Source organism: Sturnus vulgaris, chromosome 1 (assembly GCF_052056855.1).
Source record: "Sturnus vulgaris isolate bStuVul1 chromosome 1, bStuVul1.hap1, whole genome shotgun sequence".
NCBI lineage: Eukaryota > Metazoa > Chordata > Aves > Passeriformes > Sturnidae > Sturnus > Sturnus vulgaris.
In genome coordinates this window covers 117,784,344-117,799,538 of record NC_142243.1, presented here as the reverse complement: position 1 = coordinate 117,799,538, position 15,195 = coordinate 117,784,344, and the positions used below count along the sequence as shown (strand labels likewise).

General features: G+C 35.8%; 1 protein-coding gene across 1 annotated transcript in view; it reads right to left on the bottom strand.

Moving 5' to 3' along the window:
* Nucleotides 1-15,195, bottom strand: part of RP1 (RP1 axonemal microtubule associated) — a 171,517-nt gene that overhangs the window by 104,992 nt on the left and 51,330 nt on the right. The window contains exons 22-25 of the mRNA XM_014881614.2: nucleotides 15,031-15,089; nucleotides 14,675-14,716; nucleotides 10,529-10,692; nucleotides 1,280-1,505 (exon numbers count right to left, since the gene is read on the bottom strand). Of these exons, the coding sequence (XP_014737100.2) occupies nucleotides 1,280-1,505; nucleotides 10,529-10,692; nucleotides 14,675-14,716; nucleotides 15,031-15,089 (491 nt within the window). The remainder of the gene's footprint in view (nucleotides 1-1,279; nucleotides 1,506-10,528; nucleotides 10,693-14,674; nucleotides 14,717-15,030; nucleotides 15,090-15,195) is intronic.

Genomic DNA, 15,195 nt, shown 5'->3' with positions numbered 1-15,195 from the left:
GACTTGACTTTTCATATACAAATATATAAATAGAGTGCACTGACCAGAATATTAGTACTTTTCTATGAATGGGTTTTTCATACTGCATAATGCAGATTTGAATTATTGATGCTGAATTGATTGTACAACTTAATTGGCTTCTGCACTGTTTTTCTATTGCACCAGTAAATGACATACATGTCACTGTGAGTGGCATATGGTACTGTGGTACATGTCAATGATCATAAAACTTGATTCATCCTGATCAGTCCTATTTTTTGAAATCTCTTATTGAAGTTAATAATTATTCTGCAAAAAAAAAAAAAAAAAGAAAAAGAAAAAAAGAGCAAAGAAGAAATGTGAGCTGGCTCATACATGTTTTTCACCATCTTCTGGCCCCTGCAATAAAACACTCACAAATCACATTCTTAATAATTTTTCAGAGAATTATATTCTTTTGACTTAAGGGTTTTCTCTTCTGTAATGTTTTCTTCTGAAATTATTTGATTGTCACTAAACGCATGATGATTTTTTTATAGTGAATCCCAGACACTTTGCAAAATTCATTGTATGAGTTTGAATCCAATTTGCTAAATGATAGCACCTATCCATGTAAGACCTATCACTGTCAGTCATTAGTGGCCATCAGCTGCATTGGTGTCATTCTATTAATGTAAAGAGAATCTATTAAAAAAAAAAGTCACACATAGTGATTATACTGATTCCCTATTTCTCTATAAAGGCCCAGGACTTTTTAAATAATAACCTTGTATGAGGGGCTATTTCCCACTTCACTTGAAGAGAACAAAGGGCATCAAAACTGTCATAAACTTTGAAGTTCCAAAGTGTCACCCTGAAGCTAACAATTTCTATGTGAAAGCCTGATTTGAAAAACATGTGTGTGATGATTCGGATCATGGATTTCTTGTAAAGTATGTTTTATGCAGGATGAGAAAGGATGATCTCAAGCTTGCTAAAGGGAACTAACATTACATACCTTGATTTCCTGCCTGATACCTTTCGCTACAGAGTAGTATTTATCAGTGATGTACAGGCACTCTGAGAAATCAAATATTTTATAGGGTAAGATGCCATGGTCAACAGCTATTAATCTGATTTTGGGAAGGAAAGGAGTGGGGTTAAGGGATCACTTCCCTCTCCTGGAGCTAGAAAATATCTGGAAGGGATTGCTTCATGGTTACACTGGCTTTTGGGCAAGCTGCCCTGGAAACATGAAAAAGTGCCATATACTCACAGGATATGGTTAGTGAACACATGATCTAAAATACTGAGCACGTACAGGGCAAAAGTTCCTCTGCAGGGTTTCTTATTGCCACTTCTCTCCACGTATCACCTTCACCCTTGTCTTCGGAAAGCCAGCTCTCTATGGGGAGACAAATCTCTTCATAAGAAAAAGGGACTACTCTTTCAAGTCTGACTTCCTCCAGGTACCAGCTGGGATCATTTCCAGTGTTGTCATGGCCAATGCGGATTTTATAAAGCTGACCAAGATCTCTGAGATTAATCTGTAATTAAAAAAAAAAAAAAAGTCCAGATTTTAATAACAAATTACACTGTTGTCTTTAGCCATCCCTCTTATACTGGGCATGCAAGATAAATGTGCAGCTAACATAGCCGAGAGTAACGAGTTGTGTTATAAAACACAATCTTAATATACAATGAATCCCAGAGAAACACAATAAAAACATATGGAGTTGCCTGCAAATGTAATTTTATTGACTTCAGTACCACGTTATTTAAAATGAGTAAAGTGATCAGAGAATCTAGTCTGTTTCTAGAACTCTCCACAAAATCCATTTTCTAGTGTTATAATGTAAATCTCTATTTCTAGACAAATACTTTAACAAGCAGAAAAAAGTTCAGTCATTGCTACACGAAATCATACAAGTCCATACATTTACTATCAGCAGAGCCCTATTAACTATTCCTACCACTTATCAGTCTGCTACTTTTCTCTTTGACTCCTGTTTTTATGTGCACCAGTGTCAGGGTTAACTGTTTCTGTGAGTGCTGATGCCACACTGCAGCAAATTTAAGCAATAAAACATGACTATGTCGCATTGAGTACTGTGGCCTTGAAATAAGAGCCACTATGTTTTGGATTGCAGAAGTATTTTGGTCAATTCTGATGGCAAGACTCTAAGCACAAAAGCAGGGTTAACCACTTTCGACCTTTTTTTTTTACTTTTTTTTTCAGTGTTGTGTTTGAAAGGTCATGGTAATTGGGAAGTAAAAAAGAACAAAACATAGTCATTTTCTTTACTATTATAGCAATTTTGTACTATTTCACATCAAAACAAAAAGGAAACAAACATCCCTGAGGCAAGCGTGGCACAACTCAGTCTCATAGGGTGAGAGCATGACATGTATGCTAGTAGTAAAAAGTCTGAATGGAGTCCCACTTATGACCATTGTAGTAGATTTTGCTATATTAAAACAGTACGTTAAAGTAAGATGTGCCAACTGAAGATACAATTATAACATTAATGCAATAAAACCATGTGCCTCAAAGATATGCTGCTAATACAGCAGAATTACAGCAACAGATAAAAAAGCACTCTAAAACTAGCCACATATGTAGCTAGGACATAGGCTAAGTTGCCTTAATAAATGTCACCCAGCTGCAAAACAGGGACATCTGCAGTGGGCAAGGGACTGCTAAGGTTACCTCGAAAATAAATATAAAATTATATTAGAACTTTCAACCTTTATTGCAAACTGAGTATGGTATTGGTGAACAACAATGACGTTCTCCTAAGAGGCAGGCACTGGCTGCTATTTGTGGTGCAGAAGGGTTGAAGGGCAACGTAGTAATTAAAACACTGATAACTTGTGACCTTATGTCCGTGATTAAATTTTGGCTTAAACCCTGTCAAAAGAGAATCATCACAGCCATCACAGATTATTGAATACAATAATCATTGCCATGATTCTTGGTCCCGACCAGAGAACTCTGTCAAAGAAAAAGAACCTCTTGCCATTTCTGAAGCATCTAATAAGTCATTTGTCTATGAAGCAAACTGAAACATTGAAAAAGCAAATCCTGCATGTCTATAGTGTATATATATTTATATTATGAGTTGTCTCAAAAGTGAAGCTAAAACCTTCTAAATTATATTGATTTGTCATATTATGTGAAAGTGGATATGTTTGTTTGTTTCAGAAGGTGGTCTAAGATGGGAGATATGTTTCCAGGTGAATTCCCCTGCAAAGACCATCTGGTCCTTCTCCTCCTGCTATGCTCCAGCAGATCCATTTCCTCCTTGTGCTGGGGGCCCTAGAGCTGGATGCAGCACTCCAAGTGGGATCCCATAAGAGCAGAATAGAGGGGCAGAATCACCTCCCTCTACCTGCCAGCTGCACAGTAGATGATCTTTGGCAGACCACTGGTAAAAGTGGAGAAAATAGCACAAAAGTAATCACACATAGGAGAGCTGACCAAAAAAAGGTGGAGGGCAGAACAATTTTTAAAAAGAAAATAATAGGAAGTAATTTGAAAAAGGAGAAGGAAGTGATGAAGCTCATTCATCACCAAATCAGCATGCAGGGACTTCCTGTTACTGGGTAAGCAACAGAGCAATCCATCAAACCTAATCAAATGAAGTTTCAAGAAAAACGGGTAGAGAACAGAAAGCTCTGTCCAGACCATTAGGTTTCTCCAGGAGATGCATCTAGTTGCAACTAGTTCAACTAGATTTGTTGAAGTCCTGCTTAGCATCTCTAAGCACATATGTCCTTGTGTTTTTCTGTACTTCTTATCCTTCCCTAACATTCATACTCTAAAAGCAGTTATGATATAACCAAATTAAGAAAGTTATGACCATGTGCCAAAGGGGAATTTGCCCAAAGTTTCAAGTCAAATATATTTGCTTGCCTTCAGCTAGAGGGAGAAACAGTATAAAGCATCCTTGTCTACTTGACTCACAAATTAAGAGGTTTTTGGTATGGTAAACTATGCTGGACTTACAGGTAATGACATATTTCTGATTCTGGAAAGTCTCAAAAATAGTTCAAAACACAGAACAATGCCCATTTGATAACATGCTTAATATTTTTGCATAATAGTCTTTTTCTGAATAATTGTTTATTAGTTACCTTGGGGGGGAAAAAGTCTTATTTATTCTTAGGTGGAAATTAAGCAATGGCAGAGGGGAAATCAATTGTATATGATGTGCTGAAAGATGTACAATACAATTAAAAATTCATTTTCAGTACCAGTTGCATATTTGGGGCTTGGAACAATTTATCTTGATGTCAGATCAGGCATCACATTGGTCTCTCAGTGGTATTGACTTGCTAACATGTTATTTTTTGTCAATTGGAATCCCGTCAAATGTATGTCAAAATTTGCTCTTTCAATGAAATGCAGAGGAAAATATTCTCATAACACAGTAGAGCTAACGATATTCTTTTGACAACATAAACAGTGTCTTGAGGTTGCTTCTTCCTTTCCTGTGTTGAATAAATTGCCTTGAACTTCTGCATGACTTGAACACAACCTGGCATTTAGAATCTACTTTCACAGCCAGAATGTTCTGTAAAAAGTTGTAGAACAAAGTTGACTTTGTCGCCCTTGTAAACAACGTGCTTACAAAAACTTTAGTCTAGCTGTCTATGGTGCTCCAGCACTAAAGCTGCAAAAGTAACATTTCTTTTTATATGGAAACAGCCATTCTGATGGGCTGCAATAAATGTCCAAAGAGGAAAGTTCCAGGACTAAAACATTGCTCTGAAAATCAGGCAGCTAGATTCTATTCCTGGATCTGCCTAAAAAACATTACAAAATTCACAAGCCCTTTTTGCTTCATTTTCTCAACTATACAAAAAGGACGACATTTACATATCTCTTACAGGGACATTGCAAAATTCTCTTCATAAATTTTGATATCCTCAGAAAAAGGCACCACTCTGAAATTCCGTATTTTTTTCTAAAATGTTCTCTTCATTTTGGATTAGTTGCTACTTCTCAAAAATTCAATTGAGATATCAAAAATTATGAATTGTAATAATGTAACAGAGTTTGGATATGGAGGGAAATTCAGATTCCATTATGATGTGGCTTACATCAGCCACCTAAACTGCAGAGATGACAAACAAGGGCATGGAAACACAGATTGAAGTAAAAGGATCTAGACACCACAAACATCAGGTATGGTGATCTTCTTAGGGATGGCCTGTTAGAGAAATCTTCTACAACTGCCAACCTCTTCCCAGAAAAAGATTTTGCAAAACACCTGAACCAACATCTACAGTTAACTTGTTGGTTGATTGTGAAACTCCTCTGATACATTAACCAATTTGTGTTAAGTCCTGTAATAAGTTCTAAAGGGGATGGGCCTCATATAGACCTTGCTTATGTGACAGGCTGCCAGAAGTTAATAAGTTTAAAAATACCATTGTGACTACAATAAGAATGGTAGTTCTATTGCCTTTGTAGCATTTTTCTTCACTGTTACAGGCAATAATATCAACATATTTCATGGTACAAGTACCAGTTAAAAAAACTGTCCACCACTTTCAAAAGGGCCATGTTTTCACACACATCATCTTCGATTTAGTCATATTCTAAATGTTTGCAAGCAGTTTAACTAGACTGACCTGCTAAACAATACACCTGCAAGCTTTGCTCATTGCTACTATTTATAGAACTAAATAATCTTCTTACCATAAGCAATGGGAATATTTTCATTAAATAATGTGTTAGACAACTTGGCCTTACTTTTCAAAATTGAAGCTTAACAAAGCTCATTTTTTACAATTCGTCTCTAAGCATAAATTGAAGTCCAGGTTTACTAGCAAGAAGTTCTTCCTAAAGAGGATGCAGGGACTAAATTTTAACTCCATTTCCAAATGAGCTATGCAAATACACTTTTTGGTCCCTAGCATACCTGTGATATTTTGAGTGGAGTCGCTATGACCTATCTTCATGTACTTAAGATGTTTAACTAAGTGAAAAGTGAAGTTGCTTGTCTGAACAAGAAAAGGTTCAGTGAAAAGATGCTTCAATAAAAGGGTGAAAAGAATACATGTAATGACTCTATTTCTCTTTTATATACTAGAATAAGTGAAATAATATCACTGCTTTCCTGTTGTGCAGAAAGTATCCTGCAATCTCTTTGAGATAAACTCAGGCTAGCATGAAAATCATTTGACTAAATCAACATTTCAGAGGCAGCTGCACCAAAATCCTAATGTCTAACACACCCATTGGAGAATATGCTTAATAGACAGTTATTAATTTCATGTAAGGCCATTTCACTAACAGAATTTCAGAGAACCATGTGCAGTAGTTGGATTCCCAAAAGAAAGAAAAATCATTCTTCTACAGCATCGGCATATAACAGAGAAATCTTTGGAAGTAGATGATATTTTTAAATTGTGAACACGCAGCTAATAATTGTTGCCAAAAATACAATAACAATTATACCAGTACAGTACCCAAGGTCCGCCCATGCTTGCTTTTTCCAGAGTCTGAATTCAGCCAATTTGTTAATTGTGCCCAAAAAAACTTGGCACAGTTACACACGAACTCCAAAATGAGAGTATGTCACACGTGCTCACATAGACATGTACCAGTGTCATGAAAAAGCGTGGATACAGTGTAAGGAATAGGATTAAAGGCCACACAAAGATCAGCATTATTTTTCCTACTTCATACTTGTTTTGGTCACAAAAATATATTGGGTAAACAAATACTGCTCATTGCACAGTGACTGTTAAAACATTTTATTTTCCAGTGCACTCAGGCTCTGGAAGAACTTTTCTTTTACTGTGAGGTTAATCAAATTATGCCAACAGCAAGTACAAATATATATGTGTATATATATATATATAGTACATACTGCCTAATTACTGAAAAAGTAACACCACATTCCCCACTTCCATTTCTTGAAGATGAGATGAGCTGCGTTTTTCTCCAAGATTTTTTGTGAGCTCTTTACAATCCTGTGTTGTTTCTTGGAACAAGCTAATTTTTTTAATGCACAGCCCATAGCTGATGAAGATCATTTTACATACTTCTCCCTTTTATCTCACTAACGGACAAGGTTCATCTTGTTATCATATGCACTTCACAGACAGTGACATTTCCAAGTGGACTAACAGTCATGAGTATGACACTTTTATGCTGCCTTAAGCAGATCTGACTAAAGCCTGGGCTTCTCTAAGTTTTATTCAACTGCTTCTGGACCTAAATGGTCTTTATGGAAAACAGGGACAGCTGGAAAACAGCAAGACACAAGCAACGTCCAGCTTTTAGGCATTGTCAGTCCCATGGTTAAGATTGCAGATAGTTACATTAGTGCTTATGTTCACTTTTGCAATCTTTCCACTCTAGAAGGATTCTGAACTCATTTCAGCCTCTTTTATTTGAACATCACGAGCAAAAGCATGAAAATGGATTTGTTTCAAGCTATTTTTACAACATTTAGTTTTCTTCTCACTGCTTCTCATTTTACTTTGGAGATCTCAGTTTTAACCGATGAAAGAATGACTATGGATCCAGAGTACAGGAAAGAAAGACTCACAATGACACACAGCAGATTCTTAAGAGTCTGTAGATCATTCTAAAGAAATGAGTTTTAATTATTCATGTATAGGTTATTTAAAATGACTGATAATTTTATTTGAACAGGAGGAAACCAAAATGATAAACAACAGATCAAGTTCTAAGTGTAACACATTCTTGAGATACAGTACAGCATGAGCATTCACCTGATGAACACAACTCTTGACAAAGTAAAGAGGAAGTAGAAGGAAAATGGCTGCATTTAACACTTTAACAGTCTCATCATAGGAGCACTATTTATTAAGTTTTATGGTATTAAGTATTTCCTCAAGTATTATAGGAATCCTTCTTTTCATCTCCCTGTGTTACTTTCAGGTATTTGCCCTAGACCACAGAGCATTTAAAGGATTGTTTATACAGATGAAGAAACTCTAAATCATGTAAATGCATGTGGCACCAGCTTTAAAAGTTAGAAAAATGAGCTCATGCAGCAAAATTCACACCAGGGATGTGTTTTCAATGCTCCTAAAATACCATGCATACTTCATGTTCTGTACTTGCAAACATGGAACAGCTACCTTCCTTACAAAGACAGCCACCAACCACAAAATATAACCTAATTTAAACTGGAGATTTTGAAGACTTCTTAGGAAAAATTCCAGCACTTTTAGTAGTTCAATATTGTGTTATTTTTTTCAAAATTGACAATGTGTTGAGATTCTTAAGAACAACACTGTCTTAAAGCAATTGAAGAGCTGATAATGAAGCAAATTCACAAAGGAAATAATGGAAAAAGTCTTATTAGGGAAATGCTAGGTCCAGCCACTGTCACTAAGGCAAGCAGTATTTTGAAAGCAGATCTACTGAACCAGTCAATGTTTTTACTGACTTCATTATTACTAGACCAGCAGAACTTGTACCCGAAGGTATGGAATTATTATGTATGGAAGTAATAAAAATTGAGAGATTGCAGCTGGCTTTTACAGAAGATAATAGGCTTACAGTCTTGTGCTTAGTTCTCTTTGACACAGAAGGGAATATTTGGCATGACCAAACATTAAAAGAATACTTTTAAAAAGAATTTCTTTATCAAACAGTGCATACAGTCATAAGAGATAATTCAGCATGTTTCAAAGAATGATGATGCAGAATACAGGGCTCCAGAGAATATAATTTACAATATAATTAAAGCTCCAGTGTCTTGAGCAACCCAACATTCTGCCAAAATCAGTATTTTTGAAATACTGAGAAATACTCAGGGACTGTGATGACACCAGAGGAAGATGCAGGAAACAGATAAGAGTTGTGATGAAAGCTGTAACTTGTGGTAGATTGATATTCCTCTACTGGAGAAGGAATGACTCTCAACAGAAAAATTATGCCCTAAAAACTATGCCTGAACAGTAACAGAAGCAGAAAACCACAGCCCAGAAGTAGTTTCTTTGAACACATAGGAACAATTCAGAGCAGAAAAGGAAATCCATCAGATTTAAATTTTGTTTTTTCCTGTTCCTGCATTGTTTATCCTTGACGTACCCATCTGGTAGGAAAAACTTCTAAGCCACAAGAGCAAATGTTGTGCAGAGTATGTATTACTCTCTTGTGGAAACCTGGAACCCAGAACTCCAGTCAGAAACAAGAACTCTCCCCACCACACAATTGTAAATTACCTTCAATGAATTTCATGGAAATCTCCAAAGATAGAAGACTTGTTACATTATACCTGCATTACAAGGGACTCTGGCAAGTTTTTAATTGCATTTACGCAAACCTTAATCAGAGATAACCAAGGTTAATGAAGTTACACTTGCTATATAAAGTAATAGAAGCAACAATAAAATTAAGTTCTAGAATGAAATCTCAGGGCCCTATAAAAGAGTGCCAGCTGATTTACTCAAGTTTTATTAACTTTCTTTTTTAATTATATTTAACTATATTGAGTATTCATTATGTACTTTCAGGTATCCAAGTTACTACACAGTTAACTGTGCTATCAGACTACTATTCCTGATTTTTAAAACAATCCAGTACAGTTTAGTCACATTCTCTTTTTGTGGGCCATTTCTCTGTGATTCCTTATGGTTGCATGTGTGACTACAGGGATTTTGAAACTATATGGTATTTTGATTGTTTTTGTGACGCATGACTGTGTTTTATTTGTTTCCACTATATTATGCTGCTCTCTTCCAGCACCCTGCATCAGTTAAGACTTCCTTTTAAAAAAACTGTGCTAGAAAGTTATTGTCTGGCTGATTTAGGTATCAAAAGATACTTTTTTGTCCCATCTGTCACTTGATGTCCCATCATCTGTTCATTATATGTGAATTATTTAACCTAAGTGACATATCACAGATTTAACTACTGCTACAGGTAGAGTTCTGACCAAGGAACTGCATGAACTAGAGAAAATGGATGGAATTACAGGATCTTGTAGAAGTCCTGAGAAATGTCATGTTTCTGAAGCACATCTCTAAGACTTTTTTGTCAGCAGAAAGAAATATCTCCATTTGCTTGGAGAAACAAGACAGCAGTAGTTTAAATCACATGAGTTAATATATGTGATTTACCTCTAGTTTCTAGCTGCCACAATCCTCTTTTCCTTCTGATTTTCTCCAAGCAAAAGTTCATACAAGAGTGCTTTAGTGGAAGTCTGAGGAAGTTTGTGGAAGAATTACAGTGGACCCTTCTGAAGATGGATATGCAACACAAACCATAACCAAGGCTATCTTAATATATAAATGCAAAGAAAGTTCTTTTTACTTCTTCAAATGAACATCTAGTATAAACTAGAACATCAAAAAGATGCAAGTATGAAGCAGATTCTGAGAGACATGTCCGTCGTGAACACATTTCCTGATTCAAAACTCATGGTCGTAAAAATCAGCTGCTCCCTCGGAAATACCTAATCATCCTTACATGTTTCTTTGAGTCTTTTTTGCTACCTCTAATATCTATTTTTGAGAAGAGTTACTTCTCATTTGTTTTGAATTCTCTAGTGTTTATATAACAGCCATACTATACCTTAAATGTATCTTCACTGTTGGGATTAAACAGCTGCTGTTTCCCAGATCCCAAAATAATAGGACCAGAAGCTTTGTTTTCTCCATAAGCATAAAGGAATACTGTTGCTGTCGTGCCAGCTGTTTCAAAATCCCCAGTGACTACAGTTATCTTCCAGTCTCCTTCTGTAAAGAAAAAAAAATATTAAAATACTTGAAATAATGTTACTTATACGAAGCAGTTTACTTGAAAGATATAAATGAAAGCACAGCTTGGCCCAAGGACTCTGACTATAATGTACCTAAAAGATAATGTCAGAAGAGGCAACACAGGATTGGCAAAATACTGCATCATTCAAACTCATTTTAAGCAAGTTATGGGTCAAGGATCAAGCAGGTTTACACTGCACTAAACCAGCAAAACGAGCAGAGAGATAAGTGAGATTTCTAGTAGTAACCCCGAGGGTCAACACAGAAGCAGACCACCATCTAGAATTTGGATTATGACAACAGTATAACCAAGAAATGCAACTGGAAAAATGTCAAAGCATCCCGATTAAGCACAATTTCCTCTCATTTTAGGTTGATGTGATACATCAAGAAAGTTGCCTGGATGGGAGCATGATATTGAACTCAGCATGAAAAAAAAAGGTTTTGTAGTGTGAACTAGATTAAGACTCATTAGAAAATCATTTTATATAAAGCTCCCTGACACTAAAATGCCATCTCTGCTCCCATACAATGTACACATTATTTAAACATTCAAAAGCAGCTTAATATAAATCTTATTTTAAAAAAGAACAATTCATAATTGTAAAAAGCATTTCTACATCTGAAAAGATGGGATTGCACGCTTCTCCACCCCTCATGGATTGCAACTTTTGTCTGTGTAAAACAAGTTCCACATAGTGACTTATATTCATTCTGTTCATGGAAAACAACAAATGAAATACCACCCCACGGTCATCTTATAAATAAATGCCATAGCCTACACTGCAGTTTTCTTAGAAGAAATCTGTCTGGTAATGACTGCATGATTTGAATCTGTTGTCTGACAGAAGTATTTATCTTGGACCAGCCTCATTATCACTCAGTAATTTGCCCCACATAAATTGAACTGGAGCAGGAAGTTTGATTTCCTGCTTTCCAAGTCTTTAGTGGTCTGGCTGATGTCTAGTTTGGGAAGGTGATAGAATTTTAAATGGACATAAATACACAGTTGGGAATTCAAAAAGCAGCAACGGCTTGTTTGTTCTGTCTAATCAAACCCGGGCCAGGGACCGAGGGCAGGAATTGTTCCCTTGTACTCTGCTCTGATGAGACCCCACCTAGAGGGATGCATCCAGCCCTGGGTTCCCCAACAAAAGAAGGATGTGGACCTGTTGAAACAGGCACAGAGAGGGCCATAAAATTGATTAGGGGCTGGAGCTCCTCTCCTGTGACAAAAGGTTCTTCCGCTTGGAGAAGAGAAGGTTCCAGTCAGGCTGACCTTATTTACAGCCTTTCAATATATTAGGGGGCTTAAAAGAAAAGCAAAGACTTTTTACAAGGACATGTAGTGATACGTCAAAGAGGAATGGTTTTAAAGTGAAAGAGGGTAGATTTAGATAAGACATGAAAATTTATTTTTTTTACTGTAAGGATTGTAAGACACTGGAACAGGTTGCCCAAAGAAACTGTGGATGTCCCATCTCTGGAAGTGTTTGAAGCCAGGTTGGATGGGGTTTTGAGAAACCTGGTCTAGTGGAAGATGTCCCTATCCATGTCAGGGGCTGTACTAGATATCTTTAAAGATTTTTTTCCAACCCAAACTATTCTACAATTCCATAAAGGAAGTGAACTATCTAATTTTAATTAAGAATTGTCAGACTCCAGCTTGTAAGAAAATCTTTTGTGCCTTTGAAAATCTGCATCTTCTCTTCACAGCTTTCTCTATAGACTCACTTTCTTGACAAAAGAACTGTAGCACCAGAAAACAAAAGGATAAACATGAATTAGAAGAGTGAAAAGCCTCTATACACTGATGGTGGAAACAAATAGCATAAGGCAAAGGCTCCCTGCTCCATAGAAAAAGCTTCTTTACAAAAAATTCAGCCTTTTTGCATTTTCAAACAATAAAATGATCATTTCCTAAAGACTAGGTTGCTTTGAACCATTTGACTGGAAAACGAGGACAATTCCATTTACAAGGGTTTATGAAGAATGGTGCAGACAAGGGGTAAAATATGACCCACTACTTCTCCTAAAATTTCAAACATCATTCAGAAACAAATACTCACTTTAAAACAGGTAAAAGGTTTTTTCTTTTTGACGTGTTCATTGATTAATTGTGCCTCAAGTGGTTTTGATGGCTCTTTCTATTGTATTACCCTCTCAGACTCTGTCTTTTGTTAAGCAATGGGGTTCTGAAATGATGCAGTTGCTAATATTGAGGCTGTATTTTCTAGCTAGTTCAGCTCCTACTTCCCAAGTATAAGCTTGGTATCAATAAACTGCTTTGCACACAACTACCCCTCTGATGGTAAAGACTCCCCCAAAAATATCATTAAGAAGAGTTTTGTTTTGAACTCTTCTGTATTGACTTTGAGGCTTGTTCCTTTTTTCTGGAAATAGAAAGGGCTTGTGTTTGCAAAACAATGTGAGCATAGGAAAAGAGTCCTTAAATTTCTAATCCTTCTTATGCCAGAAATCCTCATTGCACTGCATTGCATGCTTCCAAATAGAAAAGGGAAACAGTGAGTAGTACAAAAATATAATTCTTGTTGGCATAAAAAGCTGGGTTGTTCTGATGAGGTGGAGTACCAACAGTTCCTTAAGGACTGAAGAGGAGCACACTTTGAGAGGTAAAGAATAGAGATAAAGGTGTTATGACAAAACTTTCATTTAGCATCCATAGAGGAAAAGTGTAATCTCTCACCTGGGGTTCTGGGGACATGAGAAAGTAGTATCTTGCCACAGATGACTGTCTAGACATGTTCTTTTTTTTCCTTTTTTTGTTTTTATTTCCTATATTATTAGAAACATTACAATACACTAGGAAAATAATTCTGGGGTTTTTTTTAAAAGTGATACAGAAATAAAATTTGAAAGAAAATTCATGGGGGGAAAAAGGTAAGTGAACAAACTCTCAGATCAGCCACTAAACCAGGAATTGGAGCAGATCTCACAATTTCAAGTCTCTTTCCCACTGATCCATGTTTTACCAAGTGTCCCAAACAAGAGGCCATTACAGGCACACACTTTTGGCTGCTTTACTCTGATTGAGACTTTTGCACAGCTCAAATGACACAGCCCAGAGACCCTGCTGTGGGTGCAGAAAGGACTAAGCAGACCAATTTGAATTAAGGAAAAGAGCATCTCTCAGGGCAGGCCATGCAAAAACAAGGTGTGAGGAACAGATAAAGCACAAAGAGTGATGAACAGAGAGAAAATTCCTGCCTGCTTAGAATAAAGCTTAGAAAGCAAGAAGGACAAAGATGCTTGTGACTCAAAAGAAAGTCTATAGCAGGGTAGGATTTTCATATATTTTCTAAAATAACTGGGCAAAAATGTTATCATTAACTACGTGCCATAGGAACAAGGTTTAGGACAAGGTATTTGGGTCTTCATGGATATTTTGATTGATACAACAAATTTTGAATAAACATTTTCAAACTTTCTCACAATGCGTCCTAGGTCATTGTTCATCCTGCAGCATGAAGCACTTCTCATACCTGAGAAATTCTAATGTGTTATTAAGGAATTAAATTTTATCTGCTCTGGTTGCCAGGACAGAAAAGTCAACCTGAACAAATATGAATTCACAAATAAAACAGAAAATGAAAAATTATTGTTGAGAACAAAACTATATATAGGCCATGAAAAAGAATCATGTTTTAAAATGTTAACTATAAAAAAACTGAAATTAATAAGTACTAGAAAAATAAGAATTTTTCAAAGAAGCAGAAAGAAAAATAATATTATGGAAAGAAAAATGACAATAAAAAGAAAGCATTAAAAAAGTTATTTATTAAATTAAAATGTGAAGTTCAGAGTTTGCTGAAATGTTCAAATAGTGTACTATAATTAATGTTTTAAAATAAATACAAGTGGCAACAAATGTGTAAAGCAATTAGTTTTGAAACAGAAACAGTCTTCATTAAAATTAGAAAACAAGAGCAGCATTTACCATTTGCTTCTTGCATTTCAGGCTGCTGATTTTTTTCAAACTCTGCAAAACAAAAATCTATTAATTAAGGATATTTCCTTTAATATTAAGAAAACAGAAAAGGTTTGAAAGAAGAGATCAAAAAAGACATTCAGTTTTTCTAGCCAATACAAGAAAACTTTCTCATTCATTCCCTTCTTACTTTCTCACTATCATCTATAGCAATTATATAAATCATGTTCTCTCAGAAATATAGTAAAGAAAACTGCAAAATAAGTTAACTCTGATATTTACAGCAAAAATCTGCCCAGATTTCTTCAGAGGAAAAGGGCTACTAATTATTGCTCTTACTTCCATAAAGTTACAATAAATCTTACCTTGAGGGTACAGCTCAATTTCTGAATGGATTATACCTTGAGACACAAATGGAAGCCACCTAAGAAAGAAAATAAGAACACAGGTAGGAATCAATTTTTATTTATAATATCATATAACTGAATGGTCCATCTCTGATTTTCATACTGAATACACCTAACAGCAAA